This window comes from Podarcis bocagei, assembly GCF_964188305.1.
Source record: "Podarcis bocagei genome assembly, chromosome: 4".
NCBI classification, from domain to species: Eukaryota; Metazoa; Chordata; class Lepidosauria; order Squamata; family Lacertidae; genus Podarcis; species Podarcis bocagei.
Genome location: NC_138128.1, coordinates 38,958,739 through 38,980,614, shown reverse-complemented (window position 1 = coordinate 38,980,614; position 21,876 = coordinate 38,958,739). Strand labels below are relative to the sequence as shown.

The window sequence follows — 21,876 nt, the reverse complement described above, 5'->3', positions numbered from 1 at the left end:
GGCAAGCTTCCTGTTAGGCATGGAAAGCAGTGGGTTGATGATGTTGATGACTGTTTTGTAATCACAGCTACATATTGACTTCCACTGATCCCTTTTCAATAACAATGGTGTGATGCACCATTTACACGTAATCAAAAAGGCAGATTCACTCCATTCACTCCATTCAAAAATGATGAAATGAACATACAGTGGTACCTTGGGTTACAAACACTTCGGGTTACAAACTCCGCTAACCTGGAAGTAGTACCTCAGGTTGTGAACTTTGCCCCAGGATGAGAATAGAAATCGCAACCCCGCGGCGTGGTGGCAGCAAAAAGCCCCATTAGCAAAAGCGCACCTCACATTAAGAACGGTTTTGGTTTAAGAATGGACCTCCGGAATGAATTAAGTTCGTAACCCGAGGTACCACTGTACCTGTATGTGTAGAGGGTTCACAGACTTTTAAAACAAGCAAGCAAACAAACAAACAAACAAACAAACAAACAAAAAGACCTCACCAAATAGTGAAGGCTTATAGGGGAGCGAGTTACAACACAGATCACTGATTCTATCACAAAAGGTAGCAAAGAGGTATCTGCAACAGCTGGGCAATCCAGTAGTGGACAGTGTGGTGGAGCAGCACCACTCACTTGATGTCTGGTCAGTGTCATCACTGCTACTTCTTGGGAGCTGGAGGAGGGAGGTGGCCACAATGCGAGCAGACTGGCAGGAGCCCCAGTTTGACTGTGCTGGTGCATTTCTACTGTGCCAACTTAAGTACCACCTTGCCTCCCCTTCGCTACCTCCCAGTAAACAGCAGTGATATGACAGAGACCAGGCAAATGGCAGTGCCACACCACACCGTTTGCTACTGATGTAACCAAATTCCCCACTTCTTGGGAAAGGTACAATATACTGCACAGTGAATGCATTTTCACTGTGCAACTTGGAGTGAAGGTGATTTGCTGGGTAAAAATATGGGTAATATTTATTGTACAAAAAGTTGGAGAGGCTTTCCATTCTTAGTACCCACTATACAGTTCTTAATTTAGTTAGCCTACCATCTCTCCCAAATGGGCAGCGATTGCAGCTGAATTTACACATGCATGTTCCTCACTTGCAGGAATATAAAAATGAAGTGGCAACTTGTACATGCAAAACAACCATCAACAATCAAACACAGAACATCCCTCCTCAAACTCAACCGTTTACAGACTATGCAGTGCACACACTGCATCAAGCATTGTATTTCTGAGCAATTTGACATGTACGTGCAAATGAAAGTCTGTGACTCCTATTGATATATGATTAACTAAAATAGGAGATTTGGAATAAAAATTGAATATCAGAATTCAAACACAACTGTTGTATCCTAAATATATTTCTATTAAATCGCTGGACTCCATGTTTTTCCTCTCAAAAGAGGTGGCATGACCTATAATATAATATATGATACTATAATATATGATTTGGCTGTTAGGCTTTTATCAAGCCTTGCTGAAAACTTGTGAGTCAAAAACACAGTGTTAGCATTTCATCAAATTCTCCTTCCAGTCCCTGCTTTTTTGCCCCAGCTCTGCTGTGGTGTGCGTGGGATGGTATAGATGAGATTCCAGTTTAACAGCCCACTCCAACGTACTCACACACTGGGTCGGTCTGTGAAGTGCGCATCAGGCACAGAGAGCCGTCACCATCCATTGTCTCTGTGACAATGGGGCCTGAAGAAAGAATGCAACTCTATCCAATTTCGTGGCCTGGAGATTGTCATATGCTATTTCTTACACTTCACTTCCCAGATATTCATTTGACAGATAGAAAACTGAAGGTGAAAATCAGTAAGTTGCCCAAGGCTACCATAGTGCCCAGTGCTTGAATTTGGGACTCCCTGGTGTCCAATTCCAATTTGCTTAGGGTGGTGAGATGGAAAAAGAGGACAAGTCTCTGGCACTTTAATAGTTGTCTAGAAGAGGGAATTCCAGCAGGTGTAGTTGATGCGACAAGTGCAGCTGCATGTCCTCTTTTTCATCTGACCACCCTGTGTTCAGCTTGACACTCAATTATCAAGACCCTATGTAGCTATAGCATATCCTCAGTTTTGAATCCAAATCCATGAAACTCATTTGCCCTGTCTCCCTTTTTCTTCTAGACTACTTCACTTCCCTCTGAGCAGTCAGATACTTAGGCAGGTGGGTCTAATACAAACATGGGAACTCGCTGAGGTCCAAAGCGGCCGCCACCTCCCATTTCAGGTAGACCTGCACTCATAAACAATACCATGCATGGTCTGCACAGTAGCACCGCAATTGACAAGTGCTTCCTGACAATCTGGCATTTGATATCATTTACTGTACCTCAGGGACTCATGGGCAGAGCAGGTTCTTAGTCCAATCTGCAGCAATCTGTGCTGGGTTACATCTATCCAACTTTTACAAGGTAATAAAACAAGAGTCATCTCTGGGATATGAGGGGCTTGAGAGGCAGAGAACTTCAGGAGGATAATACAGGCACAGGAGAGTGGCACAGAGTTGGCAAAGCACTCACTATACATCACCAAGTCTAGCTCAGTGTGCAGATTGTCACTCCTAGCAAGCTATTAGTCACTTGAAACAATGATATTTCAATAACATGCGGAAATGAAACAAGTGTACACAGCAAGCAAGCAGAAATCAACGGGGAGTCCCTGCTTTCAGTTAACTATTATTTTCAAGATTTTCTGCAGCAGTGGGGCTGAACGGTTTAGTGACGCTTGGGACAGGAATTCCTTCTCTGCTGCTGCTTTATGGTTCAGGCAAGCAACAGGCAACAGAAGCTGAGCTAAGCGGGGTACATTTGATTTAACGTGGGTAGGACTGGAGCCATAGTGAGAATGTAAAGATTGGACATGGAGAAGTTCCTAGTAAGCTGTGAAATAATGTACTAAAGCAACTGTGTCCTGTGAACTCTTTGCAGCCAGGTGGTACAAAGCCTGTAAGGAGATAGTCCACAGGTGGGAGTGTTGTATGTACGGAAAGAGTTTGTATTGACAATATGATTAGAACCAATTGCGGCTAAGTGAATCTGTCTATTTAAGTTTCTCACACATTCCCCCCCCCCAATCTGAAATTCCGTTCTCCACGTTCCTGCCTGAATTAGTGAATTGTCATTTTTTTTTTACTTTTAAATACACATTTTAATATACAATTATCCCCAATATACACATTTTGGGACACATTTCTTGGTTGGAGATCTGGATCACAAAATTTGGAGAAGTGTGCGTGCCAATGGATTGCTGAATTTTGCTTTGTGTGTTGTTTTAGAAAGTGCAAATTAAGTAGTTTTGCATTAAAATGCTGGAATGTAGAGAAGTAATAGGAATTCATTCTGGTGAAGGTCAATATGAAGGACAGCTAACCCCATCTTGCCCACCTCAAATGTTGAAGGTTTGGTCTACAAATCTGATATAGGTTTTCCAGAAATATTAATACTGAGGAAAGAGCCTACTTCAAAAATCACACGGCTGTCACAGAGTGTCTCCCCATTGACTTCAACTAGGCTTTGAATCAAGCCAATACTGCACATCCACAACATGAAAAAACAACACCAGACTCCGAAATCAATAATGGCCCATCCCAACTCCCCTTCCTCAAACACATTCAGGCTTACGGTGGATGGTCTTGCGCCCATAGTGCTGCTAATCTCAGGGATGCAGATCCGGCTCACCTTCTCATAATAACGGATCTCATAGTCCAGGATGATGCCATTGGGCTGTTCCGGCTGAGGCCATGACAGTGTGATGCTCCTCATGCTGGCACTTACCTGGTGCATGATGGGAACTGTGGAGGGAGCTACGGAGAAAGGAGGGAACAGTAAGTGCAAGAAAAGTGAAAATTAACCTAGGGGAAGGAGGATGAGAGCACTCCGGAGAGGTGGTAGAAATAAAACATCAGGGTGGGATCAGGGTGAAGTCGAAGGGGCAGTGAGGGTGAAGGAGGAGAATGAATATTACATGAAATAATAATACAGTCCAATGCAATTACATGGAGTATTACAACAGACAAGAAAAATTACATTTCTGCACTAGAACAATTAGTGTGTAGAATTCTATGTTGACTACACAGACCTGTTATGTTTCTTGTTGTTCAGCTGCTCTGTCCACCATCTTGTGGGAAAGCAGCATACAAATAAACCACCAAATGAATTAATGAATGAATGACCATTAGTTTTTATCTTCAAGAGGCCAAAAATGCTTCCGATGAGTTGAATGGAAGCTGTACAAGAATAATATTTCAGAGGTGTTTCATCAGGAGCAAGGTAGGTTGCACCCTTAGAAGGCTATTTGAAAGCAATATGTGAAATTCCTGCCCACAATACACAACGCCACTTGCTCATTAGGACGTATCCACAACCTGCAAAGAGGGGAGGCCTCCTTTTCTCACAAGAACTGCACCTATTTTCAGAAGCTTGTGCTTCTGGATTTCTCGTTGTTCCATTCCTCCACCTCATCTATGATCCTTCAGCTTCTGTTCCTCTGCTTTTCTTCCAGCAGGTCCCTTTTACCTTTGATTCCTGATGTCTCTCTGACCCTTTAATCAAGACTTGGACCTCTGCCTACTCCAAATCTCCATTCCTAAGTTTACCTTCCTAAGATATGGCCATAGGTCATATTTCCCCATCTTTTCTCTTGCCCCTTACTGCCTTCCCCAACTTTTCTCAGCCCCCAACTTTCCTCATGACCTTTATGCACATGACTCTTTGCTTATTCTTCATTCAGTGCCTCATGAAATTTACCCTCCTCCTCTCAGATTTCTGCTTGTGCGGATCAGTGAATCTGCCAATTTCAGTTTTTTCCTCAACTTCTCATTTTTACAATCTTAAATTTATTTCTCCACATTTCCACCTCAGTCTGCTATTTTTTTAAAAGCCCTCATGGAACTGTATGAACATTTTAATGCAAATTTATTCTAATATAAACATTTTTGGTATGTAACGTTCCTAATATACACATTTCTTCAAAGCATTTCCCTCTAATATAATGCATTTCTGTGTTTTACTTTCACCAATGTGTGCATTTTTGTACAGATTTTTTACTGGTGAATGGCAGTGCAAAATCTGGAAAAGTGCAAATTTCAAAGGATGCTTGTCATTCAGTTTGTGTATTGTTTTGGGAAGTGAAAATTGAGTAGATTTCTCCCTCATCCCTAGTTAACTTCCACTTCTAGTAGTTACTCCAGCCACTCTGACTAGAGATAGAGGAGGAATCCATTTCAAACAGATTTACACACAGAATTTGGTTATTCCGACCCCATCAAGCTTTGTTCACATTGGACCAGCTCTTTATTGAGAGTCCACATGTCTGGGCCACTCAGTTTGCTTTTTTCAGAAAAGCCAGACTAATTAAACACAAACAATAATATATTTACAAAACATGTGACAGAGTCAAGCCCCATCCTCAAAAGCACATGGATTTCTACCATACTCTGTATAGTCTTTCTTTGCCAAAACAATAGTTTAAAAGAGTTGAGCATGAGACTCTTAATCTCAGGGTTGGGAGTTCGAGTCCTACATTTTGCTGCATTACAAGGGATTGGACTAGATTATCCTTGTGATCCCTTGACAATTCTTATTTTCCCTCTCTATTCCCGCTTCTCGCAAACTCATTAGGCAGGAGGAGAGGCTGTTTGAAAAGAAGCTGGGGAAATCTAGGAATGCAACCTCAGAAGTGATGTTAGTGTTGACAAAACAGGGATGGGTATAGACTTAGTCTTTTTGTATCGTTTTCCTATAACTACTTTACAGCCCTTTCCTCCCCATCATAGGAAGCCAAATTAAAGATAAATGGCAGCAGACTTTTTCCCGTAGCCCAGTGGGGTTAAAGAGGAGCTAATAGACCTTTCTTTCCAATTTAGCTCAGGCTGTGCAGATTATTCTCCATGAAAGAACTAGCCTTTCCTAATTTAGAACAGCTGTTCCCAACCGGGTGCCCTCCAGATGTTTTGGACTGTAAATCCCAGGACTCCTAGCAAGTACAGAGTGGATGGGAGTGAAACATATGGAGGGCACCCGGTTGGGGAAGATTTAGAATACGTGCTCTTGGAGAAGGCATGCATCAAGAGTCTCACCACCCCCTCCATTTAGCAAGCGTGCTTACAATGGAGCTTGCTTTCAAAGCAATACTGCCTTCCCTTTGCCATGGTGATAAAGTTTCCTCATATTTAATTGCTGTTTGAAGAACATTATTGCAGTGAGAGGAATGAAATGGGAACAGTCGGTAAATAATAAAGTTTTAATATTTAAAAAGGCTAGTTATTTTTAATTAGAACTTAAAATTCCTCGGGACTCTTTATCAAAGGCAAGCGACACAGGCCCATCTGCAAATGAACAAGCAAATTCGGAAAAATATTTTTCACTCACTATGAAGCCAGCACAACTTGCTCTCCTTAGCCTCCCCATCACATGAACAATGGCAAAGGCACTTCTAAGGCTGCAATGGATTTTTGGAAGGGTTCTTCACAGTGAAATGGGGGCAGGTGTGGGGGAGGTCACATTTTTTTCTGAAAAGAGACAGGGGGGTTTCTGCTGGGCATTGCTTGGCAGATTGCATCCTTAAAAGTAGCCAAGAGGCCAATCAGTTAAAGGAGGCATTCTGTACACACAATCCACCCCTAGCAAGATGGCACAGCGGTCTTGAGGTGCATATTGCCATCTATAAAATGGCTGTTGCAGCTAATATGCAGCACTATGAATAGTGTGGCTGGACCCTTTGCTCTTGGCAAAGCAATTATCAAGAAAGGATTGCACGGAAGGTGACTGCAGTGTGGGGTCCCTGCAGTCATCTGCAATGTGACCTGCCCTTGACAAGCAGGAGCAATGACAGCCCATTTGTGGGGGGCAAAAATTGAGAACCCAGTTTTGGCTCCATCTCCACTACCTCATTACATAGCTTACTAAATAATAATTGTGGTTCAGCTTTATTTCACTTGTTCTTTGTCTCTCAACTCAAGACCAATTCAGAAAACCCAAAATAGTGTGTTGAGCAAGGTTTGAATGGGTCTGTGCACACCGTCTGGTATTTGGTGAGACAGTTGTATGACCAATTTACCATGGGACATAATATTTCAGCCTGTTTCAAGTCTGGAAGTTGCAGCTCGTACAAAATGCAATGCGTTGATCAACCTAGCAGCACCACCACTTAACACCTGAAAGAGTGGCATTGGCTGTCAATATGTGGCCGAACCAAACTCAAGGTGTTTGTGATGAATTGTAAGGCCCCATACAATTTGGGACTGAAATACTTGAAGAGTCAGCTCCTGCCCCACTCTCCCAATATCAACCAATATCTCCCAAATATGATCTGCTGTGCAGCTACCCGGGAAAGGAACTTCACAATTTTGGCACCCCCATTATGGAACACCCTGTCCTTTGATGTATGGCTGCTGCTGACTCTCATGAGTTTCAATCATCAACAGAAAACCCATCTATTCACATAGGCATTTTCTGGGCAAGAATACAGTGTTCTTTTCCAATTGTGTTACTATTGCTGTTTTTATAGCTGCTATGGTTGCTATTGGTTTTTATCAGACTTTCCTTTATGATATTTTGGTGACACTCTTTTACTTTTTAAATAGTTTTATTATACACCCACCATGGGATGGCTTGTCAGTGAGGGACAGGTTAAAAATATTCCTAAACTACTACTACCATGACTAGTACTCCTACACGATAATAAAAATAATTGTTGTTCTGTGGTGCAGTAACATTCTTAGAGCGTAGTAAAAAATAAGTTGAGTTGTGAGTTGGGACAGATGGTGAAGCAATCATATGACCGCGACATTATGTGGCAAATTCCGCATTGCACACCAATTGATTATGAGAGCCAGTTTGCAATACTCTACTGCGGAAGGTTATATAAAACTTCCAGGCAGGAAGTTGGTGGGGAATAGGGTAGCCATTTAAATCAGTAATACCTAACATGTGTCAATTGGGCTATGAACTAGCCTTGCCTCTTGGTATCTCTTACAGCTCACTGAAAGCATCAATAGTGTGAAACAGCAGCAAGACAAATTCTATGTAAAGAAATCACTAAGAAATTGATTGAAAATAAAAATAACAAATCTTGCAATGCCTCTTTATAAACTTACGTATAATGCAACCTCCTCAAGAACACTGTTATGCTATCCGATCTCCAAAAATATATATCCTAGAGCTAGAAAAGGTGTAAAATAGGCAAGCAAAATGATCAAGGGGTTAAAGAACCCTGTGAGAAAAGGCCAAAGGAATCTGGGGAATTTTTAAGTTTAGAAAAATGACAACTAAGGGGATCGTGATAGAGGTTGTGCATGGTGTGCAGAAAGTGAATAGACTGAATTTTTTATCCCAATAAAATTTTAGACGCCAGCTGCCCACTGATATCAGATTGTCAATAGGACCAGAGCAAAGAAAACAAAGTACTTCTTCACACAACTCATACATACTTAGCTTAAGGAATTTGCTACAAGAGGATACAAGAACGTAGCATAAGAAGAGTCTTGTTGGTTCAGACCGAAGGTCTATTTAGTCTGTTCAGTAGGCAGCCAGATACCCTTGGGAAGCCCACAAGAAGGACATAAGTGCAATGTTCCCCAGCAACTAGTATTCAGAAACCTACTTTCTCTGATACTGGAGGCAATATAGCTCTTGTGACTAATAGCTCTTGATGAACTTATTCTGTGTGGTGCCCCCATGCCCAGATAATTAGATGAATTAGACAAAGGTATAGCAGACAGGTCTAGCCACCTTTCTTAGTCATTATAGTCTCCATGTTCAGAGGCAGTATATCTCTGAATACAGGTTTCTGTGGCACAAATAAGGAGAAGCTGTTGCCTACATGCCATACTTGAGGACTTCCTGGAAGTTATGTGCTATGTCTGTGCTGGAGGAGAGATGGGGAAATACATGCAGGATAAATGGCAAACAAGTATGTGTCCTGTACATAACCCTTCCCCGCTCACTGACCACTTTTCCGCTGTAACCCCAGCCATGTCTTCCCAGACCTGCTTTTGCCCGTATCTCAGGAGACAAAAGGTCACATCCACACCATACAGTTAAAGCACATCTACCACTTTTACAGTCACGGCTTCCCCAAAGAGTCCTGGGGAAAACCGAAGGGAAGGGATGCCATGTCTGTGATTTCTTTGCAGGGTACAATTGTTTTTAGCACAATTTGTTAAGAAAGAAACAGATAGGATACTGGGGGTTGATTTCAATGAAGGGTGAGCTAAAAAAAACACCCCTCCACATTTTAAATGACTAATTTAAGCAAAAGAAATACTTTTATCTGATTCAAGCTGACAACCAGCTGAACGGTGGCAAAGTAGGAATCTCTTCTCGAAACGTATGTGCCAGATGGGAGTCCGCATTGCTCTGAGTCAGAGTCCTGGAGAATCACTGACGTCATCCGTGAATCTGCCTCCTGCATTTATTTTCGAATCCCTGCTGGGGATGGGAGTCCACACAGAACCAAGGCAATATAACTTGCGCTTCATTAAACAAGTTAATTTCCTGTCTGGTCCTCCTGAGACATCAAAGTGTCTCATTTTAAAGCCCACTGATGCATGTGGTGAGGGCTCTGCAGAGACTAATCCTCAGAGTCTTCTAAATGTTCTTCCCTATACATGCCTCTGGAACTCACTGCCCCTTAAGTCCCTGGTGAGCAGTGGTGCCAGCCTCTTAATTTAATGGTGCACAGAACAATGCTGCTTACCGACAGTCAATCACCTCTCCACCAGAACGTAGAGCGATGTTTTATATAAGTAACAATGATGCTGATAACTCTAATGTACTATAGAATGAGGTGCTCAAAATGGAATCTAAATACAAAATTCGCAGGCAGCCTCCTTGAGGATCAAAAGGAGTCCCTGGATGCTGGTGAATCCTAATTGCATGAAAACAGTGCTAAACATCCTGTTTTAATATCCCACCTCTGGAGAGGTGTCTTACGGAGCAAGCCAAACCCCCTCATTCTGGGATTGAGGGATGTGTGCTAGGTTGTGTGGAAGCATCCCTTTGCCCTTCATTAATCCCAGTTAAGTCAGCCTCCCACTGCCACCCTGATGTGCTTCTCACCCAGTCAATGTAGCACTCCCCCTTGCACCTGCCAAACATACAGGTGAGAGTGAGGGTGGCCGATATAATTTCCAATTGGAAAGGTGACTTAATTTCTACAAAGCTTCACTGGCAGGTGAAGATGATAGAATACCTGGAACTTGTGAAAATGACTGGGAGAATAAGAGGACACTAAAATCAGAAAGTGAGCAAAGAATGGGTAATATTTAAAGAATATTTAAAACAATATTGTGAAAATGCAAATCTCCTGACAGGTATAGATTGAATCTTGAATATTGAAGAAAATTATAAACGTAAAAAAAATCTTGATATGTAATAGATATAACAGGAAGTGGATATGGCTTCAGAATATTTAGAAAGCACAATGAGGTAAATCAGCAGTCAAAAACTAACATCAGTGTGTGATGTTAGATGATGTATAGTCAATTAATATTTAGTTGTCATTGTGGTATTCTTTTTGTCTGTTTGTGTAGTATGTTTTGCAATAAATATAATAAGAGAGAGAGAGAGAGAGAGAGAGAGAGAGAGAGAGAGAGAGAGAGAGGTTGGCTTGTGAGGGGCTGAGATGGCCTGGGATCTGCTGGATCCCAAGCTGATTTTACAGCTGTTGTATAATAGCATTGGGCCAATGGCTACAGATGCGGGAGGGGGCCCACCACTCCATAAATCTTTACAGGCAGCAGTGTAAAGTTTGGGTTACAACTCATACAAATGAATGCAGATTCTGCAAATATGCAGGGCAAACACCCAGAGCAGTATGGGATTGGAGCATATACAATTAATCAAGGATGGAGAACCTGTGGTCCTTCTGATGAGAACTATAGTTCTCATCATCCCTGACCATTGGCCATGCTGGCTTGGACTGGATGAAATCAGGAATACAAATAGTTGTAAAATGGTAAGTCCTACCAGGTAGTGAGTGGGCAGAGCAGCAGTGAGCGAGAAGGGACATTATTGTTTTTCTCCCTGCAACCTTCTTTAACTGAGTTCCTCTGGAGTCAAAAAATAAGCTTGAAGAAGCAGCTGGGGAAAAGGCTTCAAAGAAGGCTTCAGAAATTCCTTTCACTGATTTTCATCTTGAAATTAACAATGTTATTGAACTACAAAATGATGTGGCTTGGTGGCTGCCATTCATCTAACTTGCATTTAGCACAAAGCCTTCTGGGAGGAAAGCTTTGGGACTAGACTCAAATTGAAAAGGTCAAGGAAATAGAGGCTAAGGTGAGAACACAGAAACATCTTTACATAATGTATTATGTGACCTGGGACAGAAATCCCAGGCTTGAGGATTGCACAGGTCCTTTTTTCCTGTGCCCTTTGGAACTTCCCCTGGCCTGCCCATAGCTCTCCTCAGTCTTAAAGTACCCCTCCCTTTCTGGTCATAGCTTGAACTGAGCTGTGATTAAGAGTACAGAGCTCAAAGGTAACACAATACATGGCCTATAATACTATGCCCTGATTCTGAATCAAGCTGAGGGGAATCTGTCCTGTCACCACTTGCAATCTTCTTAAGAGTGACATGGTCAATTTTGTTTTCCTACTACTACTCTGTTAAAATCACAAATGTTCCTATCTTAGGACCAGTTTCTCTTTGCTGTTTTTCTTTATGTGAAATCTTCACTCCTGAAAGGCAGGTGTTACACTTTGCCTCATATTTGAGGTAGCTGCTGGTGGTATTTATAGAGGCATCATAATTGCTGGGGGGGTGTTAATGGTCTAGATTTCTCTGTTGCCAAAATGTGTTAGGCTTTGTAAAACTATTTTTTAAAAAATATTATTGAAACCAGCCTTGAGCATATGGAGAGGTGGAGCATAGATGTTTTTATCTCTGTTCACAGCTTTTGGAAGAAGTTGCAAAATCTTTTTAATCAGAGATAACAGAGGGACGAAAGAGAAGAGAGCCAGCTCCATAGGCAAATGAGCTCAGTCAAGCCACTATCTTTTCAAACTCTCATTATATTCAGGGAGCTTCATGGTCAACTGAACCCAGATCTCCTTGGTCTAAGGATGGGACATGAGAGATCTGTGACTGGGATCTCTGGTGGTTTACAAACCATCCAACCAGCTCTAGTGGGGTGGGTGGAAATCAGATCAAGACCATGGTATTGGGGAAAGAGCAGGGTGGGGTGAGTGTAAGAGTTATCCCTTCCTCCCTGAGTCATTTCCCCAGTTAGTATACCATTCAACCTGCTATTTCTCCATGTAGTAATAAATGCATCTGATGGCATCTGTACCTTTTCCCCAAGCTTGGAGTGGGAGAACAGTTGCCATGAGAATGGCCAATCCCTCTGAATGAGCAAGGATGTGAATGCCTCAGCCATTCATTTACACAGCAATCTGATGTTGCACATTGCATTAATATGATGTCATACATTACAATATTACACTGCAAATAGCATTGGTATATTTTAATTTGTTTTGTCTTTTATTGCTTAGAAGCCACTTTGGGGAGCCACAGGCAGGAAACAACACTATTTATTACTATTAATCATCCTCCCACAGCTGGTATTTAAGGCTTTCTTAAAAACAGCAAGGAGCTCCTAAACACTGATCTCCCTTGTCACATCAAGTTACATCTAACTTCAGAGTGTAGACCAATCTACCCCACACTGGTGCCTTCCAGTTGTGCTGGACTACATCCATTAGCTGGGGATGATGTTGTAGTCCAAAATATCTGAAGGGCACCAGCTTGTGGAAGGCTGATCTGCACACAACACATCACATTGGAATTGCCAGTATGTGACACATACAAATCTATTACAAACAATCTATTACAAACCACAGAAAACATTCTTCAGATTAGCTTATGGTTGTAATGAAACACCTGAAGGCAGATCCCCCACCCAAAAAATTAATTGTTTTGGTGTGATTAAACTGGCACTCAAATGAGGAAATGGATTTCAGAGGGCTAGGGGAGAATAATGCTACCAAAATATTTCAGAGGAGGTGAAACAGTTTTAACATTCTTCCCACTTTTCTGCCAGCTACCTAAATTGATCCTTGTCTCCACTGTCTTGTATGTGGGGGTACAAATGCTGCACCCCTGAAAGTGGGGGTTTCTCATATATATATATATATATATATATATATATATATATATATATATATATATATATATATATATATTCATATATATATATATCTCCAATCTTAAGCACAGCTTGCCACATTTCTGCATCTCTTTGTGAATTTTTTATTTTAAAATTATTAAAAGTGCTCACAAATATTTATCAGAATTTTAGTGTGAATTTCCCCCAACATGATGCATTTTTGTGTTTTCTTTTCACTAATATAAGCACTCTAATGCACACTTTCCCCTAACACACCCATTTTTTGTTGTTTGAGAACTGTGTTCCAAAATTCGGAAAAGTGCAGATGTTGGAAGGGCAGCTGCATTTCACTTCATTAAAGTGCAAAGTGAACCAAATTTCTTTCTCATCTCTGTTTGATGCTGGTGATGTAATCCATCTCCTACCAAGGACCCCTTGGGGCTGCTTTGGTGGCAGCATCTCCCTTTTTCTCGCATCTTTCTCTAGTTCATCAACATGCTTAGTCTTCCTTGCTGTATTTGGCTTGGCTTTGCCTGCCATCCGCAGGCAGAGACTCCAATTTATTTTGACGGACATCCACTCCAACCCCCCCCCCCAATAAACCCCCAACACCCCTCCTCAAAATTGAAAGAGAGGAAAGGACTGAAAAATGACGAATCATTTCAGAACAGGGTTTGAGTGGATGTGTGTGCTCAGCTCTTATTTTTATGCTTCCTGCTTCGGGTGAGTGTTCAGGAATTCACTTAGTGAGGTGCTGCTTATTCTTTCCAGTGGGTGATGTTGACAGTCCAGCATTGCCTTTGTTTACACAGCACATTTAATCCTGGGTTTTTTATTTTTTTATTTTTTTATCTCTCCACATCCGCTCAGAGAAGATGATAATTTTCTGAAATTAAACACTTAGCTTGATTGCTGTTTTGTTAATTGCCACATTCACAAACCCCCCCTGGTGCTCCTGCCTGTTTAACATGGATAATGCTGCAAAGATGATCGGCATCAAATTGGTGTGCAGGTGGGCGGGCGGTAGTAGTGAGGCCTCCTCATCATTGCTCGTTCAGATGGATTGCCCAGCATCATTGCACAAAGGGAAAGAATTAATCTGAAGCGGAAACGTCTTTACAAAACCACACAGATGGAAGTTCAAAAGAGGAATCTTGAGAAAGAGATTTCTCACCCTGTTAGCACTGGGGTGCATGTGAGGAATCTTGCAAAGTGGAAGCTGATCATATGTTCTTGGAAGCTCTGATAAATTACCCTACATTTCTATAAAGAACTCGGTTTGCATAAACGCAAGGGCATCTTATGTAGAATGAATCATGCTTGGATTAGTTTTCACCTGAATAAATATCAATTTCATCGATGATAGAAACACCAATTATGCTTTTATTATTTACTTTGAAAGCTTATATCCCACTTTCCCCTCACCAGATGAACTCAAAGTGACTCACAATGCAAACCTCTTAAAAACACAATAATTGTTTAGTGGCTTCCCAGCTTTAACAGTCTGATTCTACACCTCAGATTTGGTGCATTCAAAGGCACAGAGTTCAGACTGCCTTGTAGTCCTCACTGAGACTCACCCTTGGCCTCAGCACAGCAAATGCCTTCAGCACAGCTCTACCAGTGTGTTTATCTTTGCTCCCAGAACAAGGTTGAGATCATAAAAAATTAAGAAGTCTGCTGGATCACACCAAGTACCGGTACACCTATCTAGTCTAGCACCCTGTTATCACAGGGGCAGCCAGATCCCATGGAAAGCCTGAAATGGTGTGTGTGCCAAGCTGAACTTTTTCTATGATTTATTTCTGTAGTTCAGCAAAGTTGGCATAATGGATATAGCAAACTTTATTGACCCTCGTGCAAGTCTTTATCCTGAACATCTCCTGGAAGGCTTCCAGACCTTCTTAATATTTTATGTAAAGATCAGCCCAGGCATCTGGTGTTACCAGCAAAATATAATTAATATCTCCTGTAAAGAAGAATGAGATCCACATATTTAATAGTAAGATAAACTTAGAACTCAGGAAACAAACAAAGATTACCAGTTTAGACATTTCCCACTAGGATTATATTCTTTTGACTACCAAATGAGCAAAGTAAACAAAATGGGATAGAGATAGGAAGGTAGCAGGAAATAAAAAAATGAAACAAATGACTATACCGCCTATGAAAGATCACTCATCTGATTAGCCCCTTCCTAATTCCACTGGGAACGACTGGCTCAGAATAGTGCTCAAACCCCAGATGACTAGTGTGTTTTGACTCCATTTTACTTTTACAAAGGTTACTGGCCACTTTGAGAAACGATAATCTTTCTGAATTTTCTTTTTTAAATAAAAAAAACTTTCTAACAGCAGATAGTACTGGTTCCTGGGTTTGCAGCTGCAGGACAAGGAGTCTCCAGAGACTGGTGAAGGGACCCCTACTGCAGCATGGGACACACTTGGTATCCGATGTTGCTGACACCTTCCTTAACAAATGAGGTATTTTTATCACAGAGGTTTGGGCTAATATTGTGATATTTAACACGCACACTGGCACCTTGTGCTATTTATGGGGAAAGCACCTTCCTTTCTCTTATTACAAACCTGTTTTGAAAGTTTCCCTATGTGAAATTAAACCTTCTCACATCCAGCAGGTGAAGTGATATCTTGTGACTATATACTGGTTGACTGGTCTTCAGGGGAATGGACAGGTGTGTCTAGCTAAGGCACGATTCTTTTGTCAATTCCATCTCTACGTTTTGTGCTTCAGAACAGCAATATGTGAAAATGGTCAAAGAAGAGTTAGGAGTCTTTTTCACAAGTGAGCAGCCAACTTGGCAATTCAATACATGGAGGGATAGTATTTTAAATTCTAGCTTTTGAAGTGGTCAGCTTGGCCAATAAATTAATGCCATCAAGCTATAAGGACAGATTTTCTTCTCAATGAAAGGCAAAGTAGTATAAATTGCATCCACACATTTGTGTGTGTGTGTGTGTATCCTGGAAATGCTAGGATCATCTTATTCTACTCCACACTTCATATAGTAACTATTCCTTGTAGATGTTTGATGATTGTGCCCTTTCCAGAGCCTGAAATAGTACTATGGAGTGCAGCACCAAAAATTACAGGAGAAGCTTCTAAGTGCCATCGTATACTGTAGTTGGGATGCTTATAGAATGAGCAGAACTATTTGATTTTGTATTCATGTATGTGAGTTTGAGTACATATACCGTATTTTTTGCACCATAACACTCACTTTTTTCCTCCTAGAAAGTAAGGGGAAATGTCTGTGCGTGTTATGGAGCGAATGCCTGTGGGTGGCGGGGGGGGGATCTGCTGCAGTCGTGAGCAGAGGATCCATGGTTCCCCTTCCTTCCCTCCTCTGTAGTTACAAAGCATGGATCCACATGGATCCTCAGGATTTTTGCATTGGGCTACTCCAAACTCACTGTCAGATCACATGTCTGTGGCCACAGCATGAACCACAAAAATCATATATCCACTATTTCGTTTAGAATATTTTTTTTCTTGTTTTCCTTCTCTAAAAACTACGTGCGTTTTATGGTCCGGTGCGTGTTATAGAGCGAAAAATACGGTAACTATGTGAAGTGATGTGTTAGCAGTTATGTGTGTGACCTCTGTGACTATGATGCATGTGAGACTGTGTGGTTTAACAGAAAAATACTAAAGGTTAAAAGGTTTACATTTCCTTAACCTACCTCACAGGTTTCTCTCCTGCTCAAAAGGAAATTGAACAATCCAGTTTGACACTTTCATCCCCTGCCATCAGCTTATGCATGATGCAAACCAGCCAACTCACCAAGGGCCTCATAGGTATGACGCCTCAGTGGCACTGGGGAAGGGGGGTTCAGCAAGTGCCAGTAAATGCATGCATGAAACTTAAAAACTGAAATAATCCTGCCTTCTTTTTGCTAGAGGGACAATGGGCTATGAAGTAGATTTTTGTTCTTTAAAAGTGGCTCTATAATAAATACAAATAACTGCCACCAGGGTAAAATTGGGTAAGCACTGAGCATTTGGGGAAAATTCTACCCCATGAGCTGAATGTGTTAGAAATGTGGTGGTTGTGGGGGAATCTTTCAGCAAAATAACAAAACTGGGCTTATCTGAAATAGGAAGATGTAGCAAATGTTTACTGGCTCAAGTCAATCCAGTGGTACCTCGGGTTGCAGCCGCTTCAGGTTACAGATGCTTCAGGTTACAGACTCCGCTAACCCAGAAATAGTACCTCGGGTTAAGAATTTTGCTTCAGGACGAGAACAGAAATCGCACGGCGGCAGCGCGGCGGCAGCGGGAGGCCCCATTAGCTAAAGTGGTACCTCAGGTGAAGAACAGTTTCAGGTTAAGAACGGACCTCCAGAATGAGTTATGTTCTTAACCTGAAGTACCACTGTATTGCAAAATTTTAGAAGAAGTGGGAAAAGACCTTCTTTCTTAACTTGGATGTCTGCTGGATATGAGAGAAAGCAGTCTTCAAAGCAAGCAGACCTATAGCAAGAGCCAGCCAAGCTAAAGCACACACCATGAGTCTAGACCTGCAATTACAACTTGCTCACGCACGAAATTCAGTGTGCTGTACGTATTTATATTTTGCAGCCTGAAACGCTCTGGGAATAGGGTCAGTTAGCAACATTTCCCACAGCAATAACCTTTCAGGCAGGCAAGTGGGCAAAACTGCGAGCCTTACAAAAGTTGTCAGGACCACGTAAAGAGGCACCCAGGCTCTGCACATTAACAAAAGGGAGCCTTAAAGATACAAGGAATTAAATAGGAACTCATTGGGGTGGAGGGTTATTTGGATGGCTAGATGGACAGATGGGGAGATAGCTGTTACAGAGAGATGAAAAGAAAAGTAGTGTGGAGATGGATGTATGGGTGAATGGGCAGACAGATGGTTAAGAAAAGGGTACTGATTAGTTCTTATGAACTTGAGAAAGGCATCCAAGTTTGTTTCTGTTAAGAAATGCTTAATTAGACTAATTAAAGAGAAGAGAATTGACATAAATACTATTTTTTGTGAACTTGGAGTATGCAAATTTCTCCATCATTTGTCATTACTTGGAGTCTGCTCCCCCCCCCCCACTCTTTCATGCGTGATTTTAATAAAGCCCCATGTAGATTCTGAATGCACACTCCCATTCAAAGTTGGTGTATGGAGATACAGCTGCCTATAATAACACACTTTCCCCGTTATTGTCTGCTTAGGCAGTAACTCTTGCAGTTAGAAATATATTGCATTTTTAGGTCAGCGGCGGCACAAAAATAGAGAGGCCAGCAAAACTAAATTGTTAAGCATCAATGACTGAGTCAGTGCCAAATCTGCACAATCTATTCTGCCTGTGCATTCCCATTAACCTCCCTTTAAATGCCTCTAGTGCTTGGCACCCCATTTCAACCTGCTTAAACAAGTGCTGAATGCTAACACCTTGCATCTAACTGCCAAATATTTATTTTATGTTTGTGGTCTTTCAAATATTGTTCGCATCCATAATGCACTGAAAGCAAATGCGCTTCAGTTGGATAATTACAGAGCATGTCTGAATACAATGCAAATATATCAACTCTTAATAATCATGGCTTTCTGGCAGAAATGGGAAAGGAGAGATGAGTGGATACACAGATGGGGAATAGAGTGACTGACAGGCAGGACAAAAAAGGAGCATAGGAAACAACACCTAACAGAATAATAAAGCAAGAGAAATTTGCAGGAGGAGGAGGATGGGCTGAGTAGAGTTGAATGGAGCTCTGGGGAATCAAAGCTGAGACAATAGACCAAAGGAGTGTTTGACCTGCTCTTGCCGAGGCCACCTTGAGGCCCCTCGCTGTCCAAGGAGAGGCAGCCACAGATGGGCAGAAGAGCAGATGGGCAGGTGGGCACATGTCAAAATGGAGGGAGAGAGGAGCAGCAAGCAGACATATCAGACAAAAGAGTATAGATACAAGTAGTCGGTTGGATTGGACTTGATTAGAGATAGAAACGACATCCAGGCACAAACCTAACATGACAACCTGACAGAGTTCTTATTCCCCGGAGATGTGACGCTAAAATATTTACGCCAGGTTTCTGTTGTGAACTCTCCCAGCGGGGTGGAGTTAACAAAGACTTTCCATTTTACGTGTTTCATACAAAGCAGAAATTACCATTCCCTTTCTGTAACGAAACCAAACAGATTGTCATCTATTGTTGCCTTCTACTGTCAATTCTTCCCTTCATTAAGCTTTAGGCCAGGGTCACCACCTGGTTGCTGTCCCTTCCCCACCCTTCTTCTTAACCTCACATAGAGAACACAGGCACACGTGCTCACACCCTCCACAGATCCACCACCATCTGGCTACCTACTCCACTTCCCCTATTTGTGCCCCCCCCTTTCCTTCCAATACAGGTCACATTCAGTAATATTTTTCTCTAGGATTTGTTCCTGGTAACTAAACATGACTCTGCGGGGGGGGGGGGAATTAATGTCTAAAGAGATAAACTCCAAAGACAATTAAGCGCCTTTCTATGTATTGTTGCTGTTGTTGCTTAATGCAATGTTTTCCAAATTTTCCAACTGTGGTCTCCTTCTGACCTTGTTTCCTTCCTGTGCCCCCCCAAGGCATAGCCAAGGGGGGCAGATGCCCCCAATAAGTAACAAATGAATACATATCTGAGTCTCTGTCCCCCCCCAGCAAAAGCCTGCCCCCTAACAAAAATCCTGGCTATGCCTATGTCGTCGTCCCCGTCCTACCAGTAGAAAGGTAGCTATTTAAATGTTTTCTTTTCTTTGTAAATAGAACATGTTTTGTTTACCATTTTTATAATTTATACAGAATACAATTCATAAAATGATCGGAACATAATGAAATATTGTTGAAGCAGAAAAACATAGAATCATGGAGCTGGAAGGGACCCCACGGGTCATCTGTCTAGTGTGGTGTTTCTCAACCTGTGGGTCCCCAGATGCTGTTGGACTACAACTCCCATCATTCCTAGCCAGCATGACCAGTGGTCAGGGATGCTGGGAGTTGTAGTCCAACAACATCTGGGGACCCACAGGTTGAGAACCGCTGGTCTAGTGCAACCCCCTGCAATGTAGGAAACTCAGCTAAAGCATCCATGACAGATGGCCATCCAACCTCTGCTTATAAAGCTCCAAGGAAGGAGAGTCCTAAACCTCCCAAGGGAGATCCATCTGCCACTTCCCTCTGTGGCCCCCTAGCCTCGTGCTGTGCCACCCCCCATTTATGTGATTTTCACCTGCAGCCCCTTTGGAATATCCTCCCCCCCCATGGGGCCATATGGCCCCCCGGTTGGGAAACACTGGTTTAGTGCACCATCTGCACAGTCGTTACTCAGCTAAAAAGTGGATCCAGATTACAACTTCCTTCGAGGTAGTGCTCCCACTGTTGGAATCATGACACCACCACTCAAATTGCAGTATCATGCTGTTTGGGAAGATGGGATTCTTCCAACAGTTGGTACTTCCTTTGAGGAAATGCAGTATCTGAAAGCAATCTAGATTTTCTTCTCTGCGCATATCAAGAAAACCAGACATGAGGTCTCTGAGCTGCTGTTGTGGCACTTACCAGCTTGGTTGGTGGTGATGTTCACGGAGACATGCTGAGGTGGGAATGGGCTTTTGTTGGAAACTCCATTGACAGCCTGGATCTCGAAGGTATATGGCGTATGAGCCCACAGGTTGCTGATAAAGACCCGGGTTTCCGTGAGGCCCAGCTGCCTTGGCACAAACTCCACATTGTCATCACAGCGGGAGCAGCTACGGCGGTCCGACCGACACTTCTTGCAGACAATGTTGTAGGTCACATCATCACGACCTCCCGTCTCCCGGGGTGGGTGCCATTCTAGTATAATTGACGTTTCATTGACAATAGAGATCACGTTGCGAGGCCCTGAAGGAACACCTGTTAAAAAGCAATTTGCAGATAAAGGCTATGCAACTAAATGCCTGATCATGGTACGATGTATACTTTTGCTGAGATGTAGAGATTAGTGAATTCAGACTCACCAGAGCTGGATGAATGCATGCCTCATGATTTTCCATTGTGGTGCTTTCGTTGAGGACCCTTAGACCAAGAAGGCTCTCCACCCCACTCCTAATGATCTTGAACATCTCCCCCACAACATGGCATGAACTTGTTAATCACTTTAGGACTCTTTGTTGTGGGAAATGATACATGAATTCAATAAACCTTACCAAATCTCTCTCTCCTCCACCCCCAAATCCTCCGATTGGCATGTTGGGCTCCCACAGAACCTCCCTGATTACTTTAAATGTAGAACAATATCCCTTCAGTCAGATTACTTAGTAATGATCCCTCTTTTGGCTCAGATACCAGACTAACACATTTGGAAGTTTCTCCCTGCTTGGTTAGGCTAATGTGTGGAGTGGACAGAGTAGTGGGAAAGTTGTGTCCCTTCTTGGTTAATTCTTGTTTGCTCTTCAGACACCTTCATCTTCTCTTCTCTGCTTAGGTTATGCTTTAGTCTCTATTATTTAAATTGCTGCTGGGGTTAAGATAGATGGCCTTTTGTCCCTTCCACAGTATTTCTACAAAATTATAGCACTCAGCTGTCCTGCTCTGTAAAATGAATCTTACATGTGGCTCTATTTTTAAAGCTGTCACACTTTCCCTCCTTAGTATTATGAGTCCCACCAGTTCACTAAAGGTTTATGGGCTGTTGGACTTGGCCATAGTTGCCAGAGGCTATCAAGTCACACAGCACAGTCCTCTCAGCTCTATGAGGTCCTTGATTTGTTTT

The 21,876-nt window shown here is 42.2% G+C and overlaps 1 protein-coding gene across 15 annotated transcripts in view; it reads right to left on the bottom strand.

Annotated features, from left to right (window-relative positions):
- The window catches only part of EPHB1 (EPH receptor B1), a 366,648-nt gene that overhangs the window by 60,416 nt on the left and 284,356 nt on the right, over positions 1–21,876 (bottom strand). For 13 of the 15 annotated variants that reach the window (XM_081192559.1, XM_081192560.1, XM_081192561.1 and 10 more), the window contains 2 exons: positions 20,682–21,017; positions 3,622–3,803 (listed from right to left, as the gene is read on the bottom strand). In XM_081192559.1, coding sequence (XP_081048685.1) covers positions 3,622–3,803; positions 20,682–21,017 — 518 coding nt within the window. The remainder of the gene's footprint in view (positions 1–3,621; positions 3,804–20,681; positions 21,018–21,876) is intronic. The other 2 variants (XM_081192557.1, XM_081192556.1) reach the window with 1 other exon arrangement.